At 32.9% G+C, this 23,980-nt stretch overlaps 2 protein-coding genes and 2 long non-coding RNA genes across 9 annotated transcripts in view; 1 reads left to right on the top strand and 3 right to left on the bottom strand.

The window, feature by feature from the left end:
- Window positions 1-313: 313 nt before the first annotated feature.
- On the bottom strand, window positions 314-4,284 carry LOC100578233 (dynein regulatory complex protein 1). 2 transcript variants are annotated; one of them, XM_016911361.2, is made up of 11 exons: window positions 4,024-4,284; window positions 3,837-3,945; window positions 3,237-3,587; window positions 2,665-3,062; window positions 2,350-2,566; window positions 2,144-2,270; window positions 1,829-2,043; window positions 1,626-1,756; window positions 1,294-1,529; window positions 653-1,032; window positions 314-562 (listed from the first exon to the last, which is right to left on the bottom strand). In XM_016911361.2, exons 1-11 carry the CDS (start codon window positions 4,149-4,151, stop codon window positions 506-508), a joined length of 2,349 nt encoding a protein of 782 aa, XP_016766850.2. In that variant the 5' UTR covers window positions 4,152-4,284; the 3' UTR covers window positions 314-505. The 2 variants fall into 2 exon arrangements, with proteins under 2 accessions (XP_016766850.2, XP_026295650.1); XM_026439865.1 differs by having other exon boundaries at window positions 316-562; window positions 3,837-3,941; window positions 4,024-4,042.
- A 636-nt stretch (window positions 4,285-4,920) lies between these two features.
- Window positions 4,921-5,348, bottom strand: LOC107964152. Its single transcript, XR_001702340.1, has 2 exons — window positions 5,258-5,348; window positions 4,921-5,156 (listed from the first exon to the last, which is right to left on the bottom strand). It is a non-coding gene; the product is annotated as an uncharacterized LOC107964152 (long non-coding RNA).
- The window catches only part of LOC412243 (protein split ends), an 82,203-nt gene continuing 63,376 nt past the window's right edge, over window positions 5,154-23,980 (top strand). For 2 of the 5 annotated variants that reach the window (XM_026439423.1, XM_026439422.1), the window contains exon 1: window positions 5,882-8,025. In XM_026439423.1, coding sequence (XP_026295208.1) covers window positions 7,943-8,025 — 83 coding nt within the window. In that variant the 5' untranslated portion in view covers window positions 5,882-7,942. Of the gene's footprint in view, window positions 5,348-5,873; window positions 8,026-23,980 lie in introns of those variants that run through there. The other 3 variants (XM_026439420.1, XM_026439424.1, XM_026439421.1) reach the window with 3 other exon arrangements.
- LOC113218620 lies at window positions 10,129-13,282 on the bottom strand. Its single transcript, XR_003304255.1, has 3 exons — window positions 12,745-13,282; window positions 11,290-11,961; window positions 10,129-10,539 (listed from the first exon to the last, which is right to left on the bottom strand). It is a non-coding gene; the product is annotated as an uncharacterized LOC113218620 (long non-coding RNA).

The raw sequence follows: 23,980 nt of genomic DNA, 5'->3' as shown, positions 1-23,980 counted from the left end.
TTTATAAAAAAAAAAAAAAAAAAAGAATTTGAAAATCACATTGTTTCAAATGATAAAATTAATTTGATATTTAAATGTTCATCATTAACAATACATATATAATATACATAATGTCATATATAATTTTTTAATTCATCATCATTAAAATTTTGCTATGTTAAAATACATACTCTCCCTCTTCGCACTATTTCTTTAAAACTTAATGTAAATATATAATTAAAATGTAATTGGTTTAAATTCAAATATAAATTAAATATAACTAATATAATTTTTTATATTATATATCTTTTGCTTGTTTGATGATTAAAAAAAAATAAATTGTACAAACTGTGAGTATCGTGTTAAAATATATAATTAATAATTGACAATGTCTTTAAAGAAATTAGATGAAATAGTGCAAAAAGGTATTGAAGTATTGTATGAATGTATATATATCCATTTAATAATTAATGCAAAAATATATAATGTTATAAGTAATAATAATTTATAATTTTTATTGATCCTATTACATATCAAATGTAGAATTCATTATATCCTTTCGAATTTGCTGCATGATTTCAGGCTGAAATTCATATATATATATATATATATATAATCTAATGACATGTATTGTATTAGTAACAAGATATTTTATTTTTCATTTCAACATTACCTCTGGTATATTTCCGCTTAATAAACGACGCATTTCAGTATTTTGTTTTCGTAATGCTTTTATCTCAGCATTTAATTTATGCCTTTCTTTTAATACTTCATAATACTGTTTAAGACCAACCAACAAATTATCCCATAACTTTTCTTTGTCTTTCGAAAAAATATTTCGATATCGTTCCCAAAAATCTATTATATCTCTTTCCGTTATATTACGAGATACTGTTATTTTCTCTTTAATTGTTGCTTTATCCAATGAAATTTCTCTCTTAACGAATTCACATCTTTCCACAAATTCTTTTACTGCACTTAAAACAAATTCAGTCTCAATTGCCAATAAATGACCTTTATCGCATGTCAATAGTCTTTTTGATTCACCATCAGCTATAAAAATAAAAATTAATAAATAACTATAATAATATTATAATAATTGATATTTTCTTAATTGATATATAAAATATTTAATGATAATTACTGTATTGTTTTTAAAAGATATTAAGTTTCTAACTTTAATAGATAAGAATAATTAAAATAGAATTATATCCGAATTAATACAAAATTAATAAATAATAAGAGAAAAAAAAATTGATTTGTTATTTTTTGGCAAACTGGTTAATACTTTGGTAATTAATTTCTGTTACGTACTATCGGTAACTTCGATAATGCCTTCCGAAATACAAGTTGATGCAATAAATGTATCATCAACAGGTGTTGATTCAGTCGAAACAGATTCTTCTGATACGATTTCCTTTGTCTGAGTCTCAGTCTCACATTTATCGCTAGTTTTTAATTCATCTAAAAGCGCCGCTTTCACAGCTCCTATTAACTTAATTTCTTCCGTACCGAAATCGTCCTCACAAATGTCACAAGGAAGAGTGCTTCTAAAATATTTATTTTTGTTATTTTTATTATATTTTTAATAGAAATTATATTTTTTTCTTCTTTTTTTTTTTTAAATCAATGATATTTTTACATACAAAGATGAACTTTCAGTAATTTCTTCACTAGGAATTTTTACAATTTTAATTATGCAAGTGGGACAATGCGCGTATGGTAAGAAAAAATTTAATAAAAATTGAAGTTCTTGTTCATTCGTTATTTTTAACGCCTATAAATTCAATATATCAATATCACATTCAACTTGTAAATACAATAATACAATTATCATTACGAGACTAACCTCAAATACTTTATCCAATCGAATCAATAAATTATTCTCTTCCGTATATTCAGAAAGTAAGATTTTCAATGTGTCTTCGATAAAATGATCACATTGATTGGAAATCAATTTAAAAATATGATTCAATAAACGTCGTTCTAAATTTATTTCTTCCAAGGTAGTCGGTGGTTTATACAATTTAGAGATCGTTCTTCTTTTCTTGGCTTCCTCTTGTTCTTGAAAATATGAAAGAAAATTTTTATCGAATTTTTAATCGTTTCCCTTGTTATAACCGATATAAATCATTTTTTTTTTTTTTTTTCAAATAAATTTTACCCGTTTTCAAGGCACACATCGCGCCACAATACGAAGGCAAATCTTCTTTCTTCAATAACTGTTCTTCCGGTGGTTTCCATTCAAGTAGTAACAATTGTTCGTGTATGATTCTATCCGCCGTTAAAATCTAAAATATATAAAAAATCGTCAAATATTTTAACTAAATTATTTCATTAATAATCACATTCGAAATTTATTAAAATTACCTTATCGATCAATTCATTTGCAGTTTTAATATTCATATCCCAAACTTGCATGTACTTCTTATCATTGATGATCGCAAGATAATCAGATTTCTTCTCCAATTCCAACACAGATTTCTGCGACTTCAATATTTGATTCGTGAGCTTTTGAATTTCCATTTTCTTTGATTCCTCCAAATCGGAATGGGTTTTTTTTAAATTGTTAATAATATCTTGAAGTCTGTTAAAATAAAAATAAAAAATAAGAAATTTTCCAAAAACAAGATAATTAATTATTTTTGTTCACATTTCAAAATTATTACAGAACAAATGATATACTTGTTAATCTTTCTTTTCTGTTGATTTTTCACAATAGTATTTTCTTCGTCCCGCCTCTTCAACACAGCAAAATTGTAATCCAATTTCTCAACGTTCATTATACACAAAGCTTTCATATTTTGCACTTCCTGTTGAAGATTCTGTATTTCCAACTCGTATGTGATCTTATGCTTCCTAAATTCCTCTTGATGCTCTATTATCACTTTCTCCATCTCCTTCTCGTACTCTTTTATTATCTCCTTCCTTTTCTCCCTCTCTTCAAAAGTGTCCTCTTGAAGCTTCTTGTACAGAACGTTCCATTTTTCCATAGAAATTTCCATCAGTATCTTACGTTCAGACTCGATAGCGGTTTCGATCAGTTCCATCTCATGGCGATAAGCGTTAGTCATCGTTTTTACCTTTTAGAAAAAAAAATTTTTTTTTTCAAAAATTTTTTTTTTTCAAAAATTTTTTTTTTCAAAAATTTCTTTTTTTCAAAAATTTTTTTTTTTTTTTTTTAATATTCGTATAAAATAAGTAAATAAGAAATTGTTTAAGAATTCTTTTTTTTTTTTTTTTTTAAATACACTCACTTGACTTTCCATTCTTTCGATGAGCAAATTGATATCCTCGTTCTGTTTCTTCACATCTTCAGCGAACGTTAAATCGGCATCCTCCAACTCTTGCTTCAATAGAGCGATGAAATCGTCCTTTTTCTTCAAAATTTCGAGGCCCTTGGCATTTTGAAGTTCTATCTCATCGTGGATATCTAACGGATGTTTCAAGGCAAGTATGTCGGGCCATTTCTTCGTAATTTCGTCGTATTTCTCCATGCATATTTTGTTTTCTTCCTCGAGGATCTCCAATAATTTCTGCCTCTTCTCTTCCACCTCCTTCCGTCTTTCCAATTCCTTGGCATCGTTTGCGATTCTAACACCAGCAATCTAAAAATTAAATTTTGTAAGGTTTTGTTTAAAAATTTAAAAATTTCCATTCTCGATATCAATAATATCCGGTGATAATTAATATCAAAAAATAATATCATTAATTATTTCGTGTTATTCAACAATTTATTAATTTCAATTGTTATCGTTAAATTGATATAAATTAAATTAATTACATATTTCGAATACCAATGAAATTAGTGTAATACGAATTATGTGGTAAAACATATTTTGTGTAATTATACGTACCACTTCATCTCCTTCGACAGTTAATTTTTCCAAAGCTTCTATACTATCAAAAATTTGCTTCTCTATGTCAGTTATTTCTTCAATCTCTTGATCTTGAGCTTTTATCTGTCTAACGTCAAAAGAATTATTAATAAAAAATTTAAGTGATAAAAATATATTAACATTTATAATATCCAATCTTTCTTACTTATCTCGTTCCTCTATACGTCGTTGTATACGAAGTCTACGTGCCAACTTCCGCTCGGCTGGATCGGTTGATAAAATAGATGGTTCTTCTATGATCTGTGAAATATCTGATTTATTAAAGATTGACATGTTATTTTTTTACTTATACGCGTAAATATAAGTAGATAACTAAGATTAAAATTAAAAATTTAATATTTATGTGTTAATTTAACACATATGAATGTTTAAAAGTAATATAGTATACTATGTGAAAGGTTAGATATCAAAGCTAAAAATGATAATGACAAACAACAATTATGCGTTTTCTGTGATGTAAAATAAACAAAAATTTTGTTTGTTCGATATAGAATTATTGTATTTGTACTTACTGTTGGTAAGTAATCAATTCTTAATATTAACGTTACCGACAGATGGCTCTAAATGTAAGAAAAACAATAATTATTAAAATTTCTTTATTCAAAAGCTGTCGCCACTATCTACATAGTTGTAATATTGATAATATTTTTTAGCTTAGTTTAAAAAAAAGTTATAAAAATATGCTATATAGAAAATTATATTTTTGAAGCATTTAAAAACATTTAAATTTAAATTTCATAATATTTATTTTATTAATATATAAAGATATATTATTTATCTATTTATCTATTATTATGATTATTTAATTATTTAATTATATATATATAAAGATTTCAAAATTCTTATTGTTTAATCATTAAAATAATTAATCGTGATAAACAAATGTTAAGATATAAAAAATTAAATAAAAAACATTTTGATATTTTTAATTGAATTGTTGACAAAACTACCATATATGATTATTTATTTATTTAATTTAATGGTATTAAATATAATTTCCAATAAAGTTGTGTAAATACATTAATAAAAAATCCACACGATATTTTACGCTTTTAATTAATTGTATATTTATTTAACAGTAATTACAATCTAGGATTTTTGTACATGGACACTGTACATAGAATATAAATTATCACGTGACTATAAATCAGCGATATAGAATACGCAATAGCTATTTCTTATTCAAAACATTTTCAATATGAAACAGTCATGAAACTTCGTTTTCGACGAAACAGTACGAGTGCAGGAAATCGCTTTCTCTAGCCTCAATGACGTACCCTGTACAAACGGATGTTTAATATTGTTACTAATAGAGCTAATATTATTCAAATAAACCATCATGAACCATTAAAAGAAAATACGACACGTAAAATACAAACGAGCGATAGATCTTGTGAATTCGTAGCCACACATCGACGCCATGAATCTACGACTTTGACGCGATTTTAGCGGAAACAAGATGGAGTAAGGTCAGGTTCGGCTCAATGTATTTTGATGCCCTATATCATTTTTAAAATCATAATTCCTTGTACCTCGTTTAAACTTTGAATTAAGTGATAATGGAAATAAGTGCATTAGATATATTTTGAAGTTAGATACTTGAAATACAATACAATAACTGATTATTCTTCAATTTACAAAAAATGTTTCGGTAAATAAAACAGTTATTTATCTTTTTTATCTATATATTTGATATCATTATTAATAACGATATCTTTTTACTACACAGATATAATAATTTATTAATAACATAATTATTTGGTTTTTGTAATTTGTTAAATAAAATTATTCAATTTTCTTGTTACATTACATATATCTCGTTCCATGATTTTTACATTTTTTTTTCTTTCTTTTTCTTTACTTTTGTTATAGAAAAAATAAGATTATCAATATCAATTAAGATAGAAATATTTTCTTATATTCGTAATATTTTGCGTCTATAGCATTTATGTACAAAGAATTTAGACTGATAAATATTTTATTAGCTTGTGCACGCTATCGAATCGACGCGTTTGTTTGATCGTTATTTCCTTGATTAGAGAGCACGTCACAAAGTTAAGTATTTTTATTTTCGTAATAATCCGATTTTCCGTCTTTATTCTTAGTAGAAAGTACTGATGCTCTGGGTAATTGGCTGCCCCTAAACCGGCCCTGGTGAGAGCGGGATAGAAAGAGAAAGAACGTACAACAAAGATGGCGGATAAGTGGGGACGGTGGAGGAGGCACAACGTAGGAGGAAGAGGACGAAGAGATTGCAGAGTAGAAAGAGAAGAGGAGAAAAGAGGACAAGACTACAGGGTGCGAGATTCGTTAAGAGGGGCAAAGGGAAGAGGTGATGGGTATAGAGGGGTAACGAAGAGAAGAGATGAGAAAAGCCGAGAGGAGAGGTAGCGAGAAGAGAGATAGACACGGCTCGAAAGGGACGAGTGCGGCTTGGGGGTTTGGGTTAGCTCGTTCGACCCGTTATCCCTTCTCTCCCGGAGTTCCGAGTTCTCCCTACCTGTCCTTGCTTCGATTCGAACGAGTCCCACCACTCTCTCCCCTCCGGGAGCGTACGAAAAGTTTCCCCTTCCAGAGATACACTTCACCGGCTGGCGGGCGACGATCGCAATTGCAAACCGCCGCTTTTCGAGGTAGACTCGTTTCGTTCCCCTACTCTCTGTTCCCCACTATGAGGCACACAGCGATACTAGCCAGCGAGCCATACTACGCTCCCGCCACGGTGACGTCACTCTGAGTAGTGTAGTGCAGTGAGAAGGAGCGAAGCCAGCTCCATCCGCGTTACATGGCCCAAGTGAACGAAGCGAGTGCGTTTAAGACGTACATATACAAGCGTGCATTGTAGCGCGATCAAGTTGACGAAAATATCATTAATTTGTTTGATTAATGCACGTTGTTGTGACACGACAAGTTTATTCGATCGCGAGAAAGATAGAAAAATTTGCGCTTCGCTTTTGCTGAAAAAAATATATTCGACGTATAATTCCATTAACGAAATATGAGAGCGGTGATGATAATAAGCAGTGATGTGAAATAAGCGACTACACGAGTTATAAAGTGAAGTAAGAGTAAAAAAGAAATTGAAGTAAGGAAAAAAGGAAAAAAAAGTGTGTTCGTGTGCGCGGTAAAAAAAAGTTATACCTTGTAATATTTAGTAGAAAGAAAAGGCAACGATTCGTAAATCGATTGTTCTTTTTTTTAAGTGGGTAGTTTCCGCGAGAGTTTGAAAGCGTATCCACAGCCTCTTCGTCGGTGTACGAGAGAAAAACGGGAGGCGTTCGAAAATTTGCAGGCAAATCAACGCGAGTGTGAATATGCTTGGCAAATATGCGTTGGGATGTATCGCCCGCGCATTGTGCCCGGTGTGCTTGGTGTGACGTGTGATTAATCGCTTTTCTTCATACGCGATTCAGTGGTATACGATGTGGTGTTCGGCGACGGTCCTGATCCTTCTAGCCGTTGCCATCAGTGGTGTCCACTATCGAGGCTCCTCCTCTTCTTCTTCGTGGTCGTCGTTGTCGTCAGCGTGCGTCGCGACGCAAAAATTTTATTGCGTGAGCTCTGTAACCACCCTCTTCTGTTGGCCGATCGTTCCACGGCGCTGCCCTCACGACAGCACTCATCGTGCTTGGGGTCACCACCTTCCGGCTAGTGACTAGTGATAATTTGTTTGTTGCCAGTGATTAAATTGGGAGTGTCGAAGTGGGAGGAAACTCCTTTCTTCGTCGTGGAATACACGTAACGGTTTCTTCGTTTCTTGTCGCGTGTGTGTCGCGAGCTATACATGAGAAAGTTTCTTCTCGTGAATTGAATAAGAAATATCATTTGTGTCATATCGAATCTATTATTTACTTATTGATTTGTCGCGAAACAAGTAAACACCGATTGAAAGAAACCCGGCAAAGAGAAAAGAAGTTTCTTTTAGCCGACCTGCTGGCGGTATTGAATATCGGTGGTGTGGTGAGAGTGTGCCGTGATTAGAGTCGGGCGAAGTTGTGTGTCGTTGTACAGTGCCGCCAAACGATACCACAACATCCGATCCCAAATGAAGAGTTCGGAGCAAAATGGTTAGAGAGACACGTCACTTGTGGGTTGGAAATCTGCCGGAAAACATCCGAGAGGATCGTATACGAGAGCATTTCAAACGGTGAGTGAACTTCTTTTTTCTTTTATATATATCGTCTTCTTGCTTCCTGACAAAAAGACAATCTTATATAATTATACATACATATATATATATCAATTCAAACATTACCTTAGTTTATGTTATTAACATTTCTTAGTTAGAATTTATTTAAAATATTAAAAAATTATTTAAAATCTATTTTTTTTATTTATTTATTCATATACCTATTTCCCACAGATATCAGAGAACATGAAAAATGAACTTTGAGATGTGTGATAAAATATACCGACTAGAAATATTTCTAATTTGCCTCGGATCGTTAATTCTAGAATAAATTGATCGAAAAAGAAATATACAAACACGTTGAAGAGCAGAAAATAGAATATCTTTATTATTATCATCACGATCAATGATAATTTTGTCGAAAATTATATGATCCATTCCTTCCGCCAGTAGTAGCGTCTGCCAGACTTTAAAACTGTCGATTCTAGCCAAGCCGGAATTTCTATAGAGTATTGTATACAATGTTTCATGACCGGTAAATGAACAATCGTAGAGGAATGTCGCACAAATCTGTTTGTTATTTATTATTTTTTTTTTTTTCCCCCCCGTGCCTATAACAAAGGAGTGGTATTATCAGTTTGATAGAATCGGAATTCAGGAACACGCGTAAGGTGTACCTCGATGTTTTTAAGTCTGTACGTAGATCGAGGATCCTGCACGCATATGTACACACCCACACTTCACATACACACGCGACAAGGCGTGCGTATACGAAGAAGAGCCTTGGCTCTGTCTCTCCTCTCGTAGCGTGAGCGCGCCGTCATTTGTTTTTTCCCCGAAGTAATAATAGCTGAGGACAGCCATTTTGAGAGCTCGCAGCGGCACGAAGTTATTGTTCGACAGCGGTGCTCAAACCGTGGATCCTCAAGCAGAGGATATATTTTTCATACATTGAGAAAGAGAAAAAAAATTCAAAATAAAGTTAAAAATTTTACTCTACAAGAATTTCTTTATTGTTGTGTCATTGTAGTGTTTTAATTATTATTATTATATATTGTTTATTTAATATTTTTGCTTTATTAAAATCGTAAAAAAGAAATAAGACATTAAAATATTCCATAAAACATAATTGGAAAAGAATGCGAGTGTTATATAATATTTGGATAAATAATTTTTTTTCCATTTTATAAAGAATATAAATCTTCGTGAAAAAAAATGATAATTGTTTAATCTCTGTTATATCATTCGTTATATCGTAATTACAATCGAATATAATTTAATATTTTATTAGGAAAAATTTATTTTGATTGTTCTATTTTATCATACAGCATTATTATATAAACTTGAAAATGTTTCTTTTATTAATATTCTTTAATTAATTTTATTAATTTTATTATAGTAAAATGTTTTTTGCGTCCTTTTTTGCGTTTTAGTTCGAATATTGTTCTATAAGCTTATCAGATATATATTTTAAAACAGTAAGAATTATATTAAATTTATTAATCATTTCAATTTTACTTTCTAAGAATTTATGTTTTGTAATATATCATTAAAAATATTTACTTTTGCATATAATTATATGTAATATTATGTAATATATAAAATAGAAATGCACTTAAAATACAAGTAGAATTGTTAAAGAGCAGAGATCGAAGCAGGAAAACAGAAGTGAAAACTAACGGTGACGTGGCACAGTGGCGCTCAACTTTCGGATATTCAAAAGTATAAAAGAAAAAGAAAAATGAAAAATGTTTTTTCGCAAATTCGATAAAATCAATACAATTATTTTAAATAATTATTTATATTCGAAAAAAATATACGTAATTATCATAAATTTTATATGAATACATTTTGTTACATGAATAGTTTTTGATAATAATTCAAATATAATATATATTATTTATTTCAATATTATAATATTTTCTAAGAGAGTTTTAGAAAATTATAAAAAAATATCGAGTTGAAGATCGAAAATCGTGTCTATTCATAATTACATCATAATTATATTATATTTCTTCATATTTAAAATTTATAATTGTTTCAAGATATCAATAATACAGAAAATAATACTGAAAAATATGAAGAATATTTTTATAAATTCATAGTACTTTTGAACTTATAAAAACATTCTTTACATTTTTCACTATTATTTATACGAACAAATCCTGTTTTCGAATTTAAAATAATTAATTACATATTGATTAAGATGATATGAAATATGATATCGATTAACTTTTGGTAATCTTTTTAAACGGGAAATGGATTTTCGATGTTTTCAATATGAATTCTAATCTTTATCGTGTATCGTTAATTTTTCTTCTTATAAATGTATATACGTTGCTGAATATTCGCATTGCTCGTGGCGCTACATTTTACGTGCCAGCTGGCGATACTTCATTTATACACTGGCTTCATTCTTGCAGTCATCTACCGTGCGTTATAGCCTTAAAGGTTCGTCCTTAAAATGGCGGGTGGCGTCGTTACGCCGTTGACCTCCCGTTTCTTGAAACGTGTGATAAGCAACGAGATATGCTTAGAAAATTTATGGAAAAGTTGTTTAGTACATATATAAAATGATAATTTGATTTAAGATTTCTGTTTTATATATTTATATTTTTATAAGAACGTATACTAAATATTATTTAACGATAAAATTTTATCTAATAGTTTTCTTTCTGTTCCTAATTTTTTATTTTACTTATAATATTTGAATTTTTTTTTACAATTATAAAAAATAGTTCTTAAGATATTATATTTATAAATTGTATATAATTTTAAAATCTTTTGTTAGAAATATATATATATAGATTTTTATTTAAAAAATTGCTAAAAACTGTGACATTTTAATTATATAATTATTTTAATAATTCAAATTTATAAATATAGATTACAATACTCTTCTAAACTCAAATTTAATATTTTAGAAAAACACAGAAATATTTTAACTATAATCTAAGATATACTTAATATAAATATGTACAATTATTTATTCGCTTTTTTAAATATTTATATATATAAATTCAATATTCAAAATACATTTTACACATTTAATTGCATGTATATAATAATCACTTTTATTATATATATATATTTATTTACCATTATTATATATATTCTTCACGTCAAATATTTAAAAAAATCTCATTGTAGCTGTATTTTATGAAAAATGAAATACTGAAATACTTAAAATAAAAAATTTACTATATTTCGATTCGTTTCCTTGCATGAAGTTAGGAATCCTGATTCCAAAGATATATTTTGAAACGCACGTCCGGTACTTACATTCTTCTGCGTACGGCATGTGCAACGTATTCATGCAATGCGTTTTACCCACTTATCTAAACGTATATTTTCTTCGTATATATACACGCATGGCACATGATGTACCTTCGAATTTCTCTGCGTTTGTTACACGCGAGATATAACTGTTTCCATCCGAGTGTGCATACGTATATATGGCTGTGCACAAGTAATATGCACACGTATCGCGTTTGCAATTTATGGTCACACGGAGATAAGAGTATGCGCAGCTTTCATACACGTATATACGTATATATATATACGCACCCAACTCGCGAGATTGTGTGCACGTTTAGATTATATTTACAATTTATACGCGTGTGTGTATGCGTATAGGTGCATGTACAAGTCGATGTATTGACAGAATGCTTGAAAATATACGTGTGTGCGCGCACGCGTACATGTATGTACGTGCGGGTTGCCGGCGTATTTTGTTATATTGATCGCGCGTGGTCGACCACCTCCCCTTCTCCAGCCCAACTCTGCCCCATCTCTCCCCACTCCATACTGTACCGCGCCCCTGCACCCCATGCTCACCCCACCTTTCCTCTGCGCCTCGTCCTCGTGTTCCACTCGACGTCACCCATCCGAAAACCTTCGACTCTCCGACGACTCAACCTCCAGTCACACGTCTTTTCTTGTGTGTTAGTGCACCTACAATGATATATGAGCTGTCACAAATATGTATCCGAGTTACATATAGCATCTATGTGCACACAGGGATCGTTTTTCCTTGTGCGAGTATTGTTCCTTATAGCGACAATTTCGAATTCTTCGTTTCTTTTTTGAGGAACCGTGCCATAAACGAGTTATATTTTACGTTATATTTCGGAGAAAAAAAAGAAAAATGATTTGTTTTTATGAAATAGAGAAGAAATTACTTGATCGGTAATGTAGGTTTAATTAAAATTCTTAATAAAATCGAAATATATAATGAACGTGAAAAACAATATAACGAGTATCTTTAAGTTAATTTTAAATTTGGTTAAAGTCTCTTTTTTTTATAAAGCCCGAGAAATTCCATTTCATATCAGTTCAACGTAAATAAATACACGAGGTCGAAGATCGAACAATTAATCGGAACGTTCTCTTGACGCATTGCGCCACTAGAGATGTGGTTAATTGCATTGTGACTCCTATAAAATAATTGCAAAAATGGCAAAGAAAATGTTATATTTGATTTTAAAGTATACTACATTGTATAATTCATTGTTCCTACCACATTTTCTTATATTATTCGAGTATCGTACGTGTTCAAATGCACTATTATATTTTAATCTTAATTAGAAAGATTTTTTTTCTTGAATATTCTTTTTAATATTTCAGCATAAAATATCGATATTGATATTAAGAATATCGTAGATTTCTCTAGATTAGGGATATTTTGCCGCAAAGAATTTTTTAGATTTCAGATCTCGAGGTCTCCTCGATGAATACCTGCACGAAGAAGCCGATACCGCCAAATTTCTTCATCCGTCGACCCTGTTACGGTATCTGGCAAGCGGCCGGCATTGCGTTTCAAACCGAAACGACTACGTTGCCTTCTCCTTCGTGGTTCACAGCGTGTCTCTCGTTTCGCGGCGTTGCCATGCTGTGCCGGTCGTTTACGTGTTGTTGGCCCGACAACATCGCATCTTTTACCCTCTCGCACAGCAAAGCGACAGAGTTGGCAGCTTGGTAAACGGAGCACTCCGTATACTTGCCTCGATCATCGTTCTGCGAACTCGTATACTGGTTGGTCGCTCATCCGCCGTTCGGACAATCTTGATAGAGTTTTTTTCTTTCCAAGTGTCGATAAAGTTTGTCTGTTTTTTTTTTTTTTAAATATAATAATTTGTGGCAATCGTTTATAAGAATAATTTAGTGCTTTATATTCTTTTATTTTAAAATATATAGATTCGTGAGTGAATGATAAAAACTGGTACACTTACTGTGTACATATTTATTATTCTAAATTTATAGATGTGAATAAAGATCAAAATAATAATAATATTTTAGAAAATATATTTATTATATACGCATTATTTTTTTTCATTCATGCAAAATTTATCAAAAAAATTTTAAAATATATTTTTTTCTACTTTATTTTTATAGAGAAACATTTTACAAATATAAAAATCGATATGATATTTCTTATTAATTCGAATAATTTATAAATGCGTTAAGTGTGCTTAATATTTTACAATAATGCAGTCTATACATGTCTCTATATTTTCATTATATCGTAGCATTATGCTACGATATATGTATTGTACATGTGTACAAATACGCACATGTATATACTTGGTTGTATGTTTTCCAAGGGCTCTTGGTCACATAGAACATGCGACTTTCACCAGCTAAGACGGCGAGTTCAAGAAGGAGGCATACGATTCATGTCAAAAACATTGACTGAAATTTACAGTGATTCCCAACTTTTTCTTGCTCCTGTTACGCTTATACAATATTTATGAAATTTTATTAATAAGTTGAATATAATATTCGAAATTAAAAAATCGAAAAATATTCATTATCGTAAAAATATTTGATAAATTTCAGAGTTTCTTTTTTGGAACGATAAAAATTGATTTATTATTAAAATTTTCAATGCTTTGATATATTTGTATATCTTTTAACGATACAAAATTTAGAAATTTTTGTTTCTATAAATAATATAATTTCTATAACGAAAGTATACAAATATTCAAATATATCATTCATACAACTCATCAATTTTAATCGATTATTTAAATTAATTTGATTAATGAATCAAAATGGTATATGTTAGAAATATTTTTTAATTCGGAATCGATTTTTAAGAATTTTTTTACAATCGCTCTTTCTGGTGCGTTGTTCGGTAGCATAAAATCGAATGGAGTAAATATACCGTTCAGTGACCCTGTTTAATAGTTGTTAAACGCGAGTGCCCCCATTTTTCTTAAAGTATGCAGTATTCACACAAATAACGGTACAATATATTTTTAGCATTGTTTTATATTTTGTTGTTGCAGCCATATTTCCACGAAAGATTCGATGAACAATTATAATTAAATCTAAATCGCTAGGATGTTTTGCAATAAACTCGTTACGTAAGAAGCGTTTCCTGATCGCTTTTTTTTATATTTTCAAAAATTTCTCGCATCATCATAGATCCTTCTTCATCCATTTTGCGCTTCTCGTCTACCTGTGCTGTTTATTTTTTACAACTCCTCATAGCTCTCCCAAAAGTGATCGTGTAATCGAAACACCTGCTCGCAAAACTTTCTTTTCTTCTCCCCTTGCAGAATGTAGAACATTTCGTTCCGTTGTCCGATATTAATAGAATGCTTTATGAAGTTGCGAGGCGGTGTACGAAATAACAAGTATTCTCACTAGAGATAAATACCTTACCTGAGGAGAATAATTTTTTTTTTTTTTTTATTTTCATCGCAACTTTTGATAATGGATGTAATGGTTTTTTACAGTCACGTAGCATAGCACGGAAACGTGCTCGAGTGACCCAGAGGGCTCACGAGAAATTGTAGATCTGGAATCGATAGAGTTTGCAGCGACGTTGTCGGTAGTGCGCGCCACGATAAAATTGGCAACCTCGCTTTCATCTTGGGGCCAGTCAGAACGTGCGTTTTTGTAGATTTCAAGGCCCTACCTTTCGGATTCAAAAATAATCCCTCTTCTCACAGGCCCCATGCCGACATAATTGTATCGCATATGTAACATATTCTTCCAACAAAGAATATGTATATATTATATCTTTTCTATATATTTTATTTTTTTTGGTTTAAAATATATTTTACAAATTTATTTATTATTAAAAATGATGATAATTTTTAAATATTTGACGGATTTTTTTTTTATAGAATATGCTCTTTAATATCATCTGCATCTTTTGCAAAAATATTTGATATTTTATTTTATTTTATCGACGGGAAACAGTAAAAATGATGAACGGTTATGTTTCTTGTGCAACATGTCTAATGCAAAATTAATGCGTAACGGAGCCACGAGGTTAATAAAGAACAAAGGAATCTTTCTCACCACGTCCAGTTGATATTTTTCAAGCATGGAATAAGTAGAGCGAGGCTCCGTTCGAAACGCCTCGAGGGGTCTGGTAATCCGAGATCCGGAACCAGCCCGAGACATCCGGACTAGGGTACAGGCCTAAGTTCTCAGGGACAAAGGGAATAGCCATAATAGATCGGCAGGCAAACACCTTCTCGCTAATATAAAGCACGCGTCTTGACATCGACTTTTCACAAGCGTGTATAAAAATAAACTAATCGATAAACGCAATTTCTAATAATGAAATCTCGAACATTCTTCAAAATTAAGCAACGATACTTTACGATAAAAACCGATTTATATATATATATATTATGTCCAAATTCTTCTCTTATTCTTTCTATACAAAATTCCTTAAACATAGAATCAACTTTCAATGACATTAAAATCATCGAAATGGAAATATATGTTACTTGTGTCCAAATTCTTCTCTTATTCTTTCTATACAAAATTCCTTAAACATAGAATCAACTTTCAATCATCGAAACGGAAATATATGTTACTTTATTTTACTTTTCTCAATTTTTTTAAAAAAAAAAAAGACCGTTCCAGAGTCCTGTGATAATGTCCAAAGAGCGTGGATGCGGGTTTTAGCGTGAGCTTAGCCAGATTCTGGTGGGTAGATAGGTAGGTAGGTAGGTAGAGAAGCAGGCAGGCAAGACAGGCAGGCAGGCAGGCAAACAGGCAGAGGCAGACCGTACCCGACATGGTACACCGGTTCAACATGGCAACGTTGCACGCCGTCTATAGAAAAGTGGCAACGGCGCACGGCTATTATGTAACACCCGGCAACGTCGCTGGGATACACCGAGGGGCGCCGGGAGTGAATATCGGTGGGGAGAATAGGGGCGATGGGGAGAGTTGGATGGTGGGCGGGCGAGAGGGTGAAGGGACGGCGAGAGAAGGGGAAGGGAGAGGAGGAGGGGCATTATATACACGGTAGGGAGAAGGCGCGCATACACGCCAAGGTCCCCACCCTTCGTTCGTTGCTGCTGCTGCGTCACACGAGGCATTGCAACCCCTTGTCCATATACACGCGTATATATATATATATAACGTATCTAACGTTCGAGAAAACCACCTTATAGAGGAGAATCCCTCGAAAATGGGCCGTTCGAGAAAATATCGCGTCGAATCTTCGGTTTTTATATTTCCTTTTTTCGATCTTAAGATTAGATAAAAGATTATGATAGCTGAATTGTTGATAATTTTTTTTCTCTATATTTGATGAATCGAGCCTTACCTCACCTTTCTCGTAAAGGTGATCGTATTGGCAGGTCGAATCTGGTAAAAAGGATAAATTTCGATGGAAACGAATAACAATGAGGAGATGGAAATAATTTAATGAGTCATTTGCGATGCAAACGCGCCACTTACGTCATTATTCTAATCAGAGTCTATATTTTCTAGGACGGAGGAGAAAATCGTGTGTGCGTATCCTGTAGAGAATTCGAAACGATTCCGATCGATTATTATAACATCTAAGGAAAGCCGATTCTATAGAGAAGCGTGTTACGTCAGTATCATTGAATCCTAATAATGATCGATCAACGAACGAACCGATCTTTTTCACTACTCTATCCTTTTCTTCTTTCTTTTCTTTTTTCCAGCCCCGAAATTTAACATTTCGTTTCGCTGGAAAGTTCTTTGCATAATCTCTATATGCAAATAAAAAGAGATGCTGTGTCAAAGTGGAACAAACTGGCCCGAGAGAAAGCTCGTAAAAACGTGAAGAAGAAAACGTTGCTAACAGATCTTAAGAATTCCGTTAAAGATTCGATGGTAATTAGAAATTGTTAGAGGAGAAACGAAGGTAGCGTAAAGTTGTAGAAATTTGCAAGAAAAGAGAAAAGGAGGATCGTGCGCGTCTTTATTTTCGTAATTAAATTTTACGCTGGAGGAATCGTTGTTGGGGAAGGGAGAGAGAGAGAGAGAAAGAGAGGTCATGACAGATTCAGTCCGTACGAGGAAATATACAACGTTCTCGTTTCTATTCTTCTTAAAAAAACGCTTAAGAAAGCCGAACGGATAACCGCTTAAATATCGTGGAAGCGAAAATCAACGTATTCGAAATTAAACACATTAGAATTTCGGACGGATCGATTTTCTATCGCGCCACGGCGAGGCACCGCGTCACGTTTTCTTCGCGTATTAACGCCGGGACAATGGTATGTAGCGACATCTCGTTCACCGTGGTGCCCAGCCGTGGCAACGTTTTTATCGTCTATTCAAACGCAAAATACGATGGCGAATACGATGTTAGCCTTGTGGCACGATTGAAACTGGCACACGTATACGATACGTATACAATTATTATTTTCGATGTGAACACGGAAAGAAAATATTTCGATTTAAAGAGATATTCCTTTTTCTCCTCCGCTATCTCTTCTCGCGGATCGATTTTCCTCCAACGGTGTTACACAATTTCGCGGGGAGGAATTTAGATTCATTGAGAAGTTTCGCAATTATTCACGCGTGCGTATGCATATTTAGAGAAAGCGAAATAAGACGACGACCCACGCCGCGTTCTGTTGTATCCCGATGGAAACTGTTTCTCGCCTTGTCATTCATAAATAACGACGGTTAAACTTAAATCAGCCGGTTTCTTCACGGAATCAACTCGGCTGTCCTAAATTATTATACTTGTTCCTGCCAATGTTTTCTCGAATTTATATTTCCGTGTTCGTTTCGTTTACACGCACGTAGAACATTACAGACACGGAAATTGCATACAGAGAGAGACATCCTAATAATGAAAACTGACTTGTGGACACAATTATGAATACAATTACGTAATAAAACAACAGTAAAATTGTGTTTGGATGTTATTAACTAATAGTAACCGAGATCGTGTTGTTATACAGCCTGTACTCGTATTTACAACTTAATTTGTTCGACCTTTTGTTTGAGTTGTATGAAATCAACAATTGAAGAGCGTATGTAAAAAGGATCGTGTCACTTGAGCGTTAACCTTTCGTACTAAAATAGAGAAATAAACAGGAGATGTAATTTGGACAAACAGATATTTCGTTTATATATTTTCAAATATTTACGTTTCATTGTTTTTAGTATTCTATCTCGACGAATAATTGATAAGAGATACGTTCGAGATATAGTGGAAAAAAGTAAGAAGCAATTAGCAGTCGTAAGAATCGAGAGAACCGCCCCGCGCCTCTTCCCGCAGCGTTTTTAGGCCGGTCGTCTACGCCTGTTGTTTTGTAGTTCAACGACTCCTTTGCCTCCACCACCACCTCCGCAACTCTGCTGCCCCGTTCACCTTCTCGTTGTCGAGCCGCCTCTCTTTGCACGGAGGAGAAAATAGAAACGAGGCGGCCACCACGTATGATGATCGAATGGTTGCCGCGGAATAAAAATCCGCGTGGATACGGAAGAAAGTGTACAATCGGGGCCTCTCGAACAATAAATATTCATAAGGAACGCACGGTGTAGGACTACCGTGTCGCCCGATCTCGTATACGCCCCTAACGAGAGAAACTCGCAGCGTGATATCCTTGTCCGAGTCGGAAAAAGCTGACGTGTGTAGGAAGTCGATCGGTAAAATCGATAAAGTAGAATTAACCGTCACCGTTTCTCCGCAGCGCGACGAAGAAATTTTAAAATTCTTCTATAAGACCGAAGATAATATCTGTAATCGAGAAATAATCGAAAAAATTGAGCGAGATGTAATTAACGTTGATTCAATATATATATATATTTAACACTTCTTGACGCACGTAATTCACCCGAATTTCACTTATAGCACGTTTAGTTTATACGTTATAAGTATTTCCAATGTTTCTCCGAGCACGTATCACCTATATAAATAACTCCCAGGTTTCTCTTTGTTCCGTCCATTTCCGCGACTCGATACGCGCATACGATTTTTCCGTGACGATCGTAGAAGTGCAGAATGCACGGATTTCTAATTCGTTGAATTGGAAATGTTTTACGCGACGGTGCGACGGGCTAGGGTCAACTCTCGACCGATCCTTTCGTGCTTCTAGTCTCTTTCCAGTACAGAGCCCTCTATTCTCTTTCCTTCTTTATCGCATTCGAGCTCGTAAAGGTTAAATGAGTCTGGTACGTTGAGAGAGAGAGAGAGAGAGCGAGTCGAGAAACGAAAGAGACGAAGCGACGCAGGACCGCGGAGAGAAAGGAAGACGGAGAGAGGCGATGATCGTAATAACCTCCTCCACCTGCAACGGCTTTTGCTATGTATTACTTCTACATGGAATAGTTGCTTGTGTATGTGTCTGCTGTGTCTCTCCGCGTGCGCACGTAGCATATACATAGTAGATGCCAGTGTACATGTACAAAGGCAGCATTTTGCTGTACACTCACCTTTCGGTCGTGTATATCGGTACAGAAGCTTTCCTGGCTCGACTGAACGAGCGTCGTTCCTACTACCGGCTGGCCGTGACACACTTATTCCATCGGCAAGAGAGCAAAGTGGCAGCCATCACGAAAATCTCGCTGTTTTTCAATCGACCAGGTTCATTCCCCGAACTTCCGTGGAATCTTCTCGATCGACCATGATTTATTCCACGACCATATACTTTGTGAATAATGATAGAAAACAATGAATTTTTTTTTGAATAGAGATATTCGTTGATACTAATAACATGATATTAATTTTATTTGTTTTTTTCCTTTTCTTTCTTTATTATTATTGTAATTGAAAACTATCCGAGTTAAGAAATATTGCTTTTTATATTATTTTATTTTCGAAAAATTTATTTATTAAGATATCGTGTAATTATTGATTGCATTAAAAGAAAATAATATAAATTTTCTTTTAATTTGAATTAAAAGATTTAAAAGTGAGTTTTTTACAATCATTAATTAAGCAATATTATCTAATCGCCACCAAGGACAAGATATACATTGAAATATTTAAAGATTAAACAAGTTAATCGAAATCCTGCTCGATTCACTACAAAGATACCAATTGAAGGTTAATGGGAATACTAGAAGTTGAAAGAACGTGTCGTACAAAAGCCAACTACTTCAAACGGATCTCGCTAGGCGTATCGTATTCGATAAACGTGCATATCCGGCTCTCAAGGCGTCGATTTATCGAGGTGCCATGACATTTCTGTTTGGTCGAGTTTTGTTTCTCTCTCTCTCTCTCTCTCTCTCTCTCATCTTGTTCAATAGATGTACATGATTATATGTATATGTATCGATATACGGATTTTCAAAGTTGTGTGTTGGATCGCTTCGAGTATATCGATAGGGGGAACCGAGCTCTTTAATAGACCGTTAAGGGAAACGAAAAATTTTAAACGAAACGAAATATATAGGGAATACAAACGCAACTCGACGTGTCATAAATTATTCGTAATATTGCAACTTCAAAAGTTGAGATCTCGTAAAGTTCACATCATTTTTCGAACGATTATGAAAGGCAACGATACGAGGCTTGTTTTCAAGAGTATCTCCCCTTTATTTTAAAAGCCAACGGAGGCACAGTTCTCAATATGGTATGCGAGAATCGATTAAACGATCAAGCTGTAGGCAAAAGGTAGGAAAACTGCGCATTACGTTTCTAATAATATCCTTGCTTTCTAACGCGAATGCGTTACACAACCGTGCAAAATGTCTCTGTGGATGCGATCCCTTAAATATTTTTCCGAATACAGTAAATATATACACGCTGTTTATTGATTAAGCCTTGCTTAACGCGTAATTACCAATTCACGTCTCTTCACGAACTCGCTCTAAGCGAATCCACCTCGTTGCGTATAACCACCGCTACAGGCCCGTTCTAAAAGCTATTAATGCCTGAACCTATCGCGTCCCCTTTACATTCAGACATCGTCTGACGTGCTTAACCGTTTATATCCTTGCCGCGGAGAGGAATTTTGGCTGGTTCGTGCAAAACGCGACGGGGGAATGGGAAAGAGAGAGAGAGAGAGAGATCGGTGAACATGAATTCGACAGCGCTTTTAACGCAAGGTCAACAGCATTTGTGCTACTGCGCATTATTATACGCGCATACACGTACGTATATGTACCTATACGCACTATACTTGATCATTGACCGGGGTGAAGTGCAAGGGGAGAAGTGGGAAGAGCAAGTGAGACGCGAAACTTCCTTCGTCCCCTCTCTCTCTCTCTCACTCGTGGATCTTACGCAGTTTAGTTATTACGACTGTTTTCATACGTATGTTAATTAACATTTATCAACTTTTTTTTTTTTTTTTTTTTATTATTTTATTTCTCGTTGAAAACATTTTCATTTTGATATTCGTCAAAGGTTATTTGTTCATTGTACTTTTTTTCAGTTTACAAAAAAATAAATAATTGCAATATTAAAATATACTTTTTTGATTGTCAAATAAGAAATTTTGGAAATGTTTTTCGATTTTCATTTATTATTTTTTTTTTTGCAATTAATACGAGGAATAAAGTATCGATTTATCGATTTAACCGAAATATAGAATATTCTTGCACAAGTGGAATTATTATGATTACGATTGTTGCGTGTTTTAATAGTAATAGCTATTGATTGTAGCGTGTAAATATCGTATACACGAAATCGATGTTATAACATGCAAACATGATTAAAATATTGTATTATTTCGAATATTGTCCATTTTACATGCGGACAAGATATGTTTCTGTAAAATTCAATGAGCTAATTAAAATAAGAATATTTTTATGTTGTATACATTTTTTTATATTTATCAACAAAAGTTAAAAAACTTTTAATCCTAAAATTTATATTTTTTATCTTTATCTTTCTATGTTATTTTTAATTCCAATTTTCTTACGGATAAAAAAAATAAATTATTAATTTAATTGAGAAAAATAATTTCAAAATTTAATGGAAAATGTTTTGAAATTAAATTCTAGATCGATCGATGCTCGTATTAGAATTTTATTTAATTGTTTTTGATAATTCCTGGGTAAAATAGATTTTTTTTAAAAGTTTAAAAATTTACCTTTATCGTCAATAATTCCATCTCAAATTGTGTGAAAGTATTATCGAGTATTGAGAAATTTGAAGCATAGAAAGGTTTGAAATAATAGTCAATAAAAGCAAAGATTTCAAAAGAGGAGAATGTTTTATAATACGGCAATTGTAATCCTGAATTGTGAATAGAAATGTTCTCTTCTTGTCTTTGAAAGAAATTGTAAAAAAAAAAAAAAAAAAAAAAATGATTTTAAAATATTCATATAATTTTAAATGGAAAAGCTTTACATAAACATAATTTAAGGATGAAACTTTGTCTTTAATGTGAAAATGTTATAGATAAGAATATTATGAAAAGGATATTACGAAAGGAAGGGCAAGGTTTATTTATTTTCATAAATAAGATTATCTTCCATTCCTTGTAAATCATATTCTACATCTCTCTAATCCATTAATATTTATAATTAGTTCAATTCATCCTAATATAAATTCAATTCATAATTTTAAAAAATTAATTTTTTCAATATTATATAAATAGATTGTTTAAAAAAATTGTTTCAATACAACTTGCTTAAAATGCTATACTTCACTCTCTTTATCTTATTTAACCAAAAATATAAAACAAAAGAACAAATATTCTCACTCCGTATGAAAAACAAGGAATACGCAAGATTAAACTCTTCTTAATAATAATATAATAATATCTTAATCGATAATATTACGCGTAAATTTCAACCACGCGATGTCTCTGACAAACAGATCTCTATTTAAAAATCTAACCTATAATATAACCTATTAGAAAATATATCCATATATATATATATATATATATATATATATATATATATATAGAATGGAAAGATAGAATTAAATACAATTGTATAACGTATTAAATCGGATATTATTCGCGCATAGCAATGTCACGATACCAAGACTCGGATCTACGGTTCTTGTTTTCCCCTTAAAGTTTACCGTTGAACTGGGCGTCGTTGTACCTCTGTTTCGAAATTAGCGCATCGTCCAGTTGCGCAGACGCGAGAGGGCGTTCCGACCGACGTCCAAGCACTCGCGAGTTCGATCGCGCGAATCACGAGCGAAACGCGCGCGCTGCTGCTGCTACGAAATCGTTGATTCTAGCAATGACGTGGATTTCCGTAATGATTTTTAGTTACCAACGCCATGTTCGAAGCTTATATAACGGTTCGTTTTTGTTCGATCGCTCCGCGTGTTGTTTGTTTTTGTTTCGATTCCCGAGAAATTTTTCGTCTCGATTTGCCTGCCGCATCTGTTATTTGGGTATTTAGAAATGGTGAATTCTCAAGCAGTGGACTCGAGCGACGGACGTTGAAAAAATATTGAAAATTCGTCGGTTTTATAAGCGATTCGAGTTGAACGAGACTGCATAATCGAGGTATATAGGAGAATAGCTCTTTTTTTCATCGAATTTCGATTGCTCGTAAATAAAGCTCGATCGATATTTTCATTTCCAAAAGATATTCCACGTATCCAATATATATATATATATATATTTGCTCGTTTAACAAACATCTCACGTGATCGAAAATTCTCTTGCTTCCAAAGTTAGATTCTTTTATTGATCTAAGATACATGTATTTTTTTTCATACATGACCAGGCATAAACGACAAGGCCAATAGTCGTAGTTATCGTATATACGTATTCGTATAACGAGTCCTCGGACTTAATCGTTCGGCGTA

This window comes from Apis mellifera, linkage group LG3 (genome assembly GCF_003254395.2).
Source record: "Apis mellifera strain DH4 linkage group LG3, Amel_HAv3.1, whole genome shotgun sequence".
NCBI lineage: Eukaryota > Metazoa > Arthropoda > Insecta > Hymenoptera > Apidae > Apis > Apis mellifera.
The sequence above is the reverse complement of the archived record's forward strand: the minus strand, read 5'-3'. Positions and strand labels throughout refer to the sequence as shown.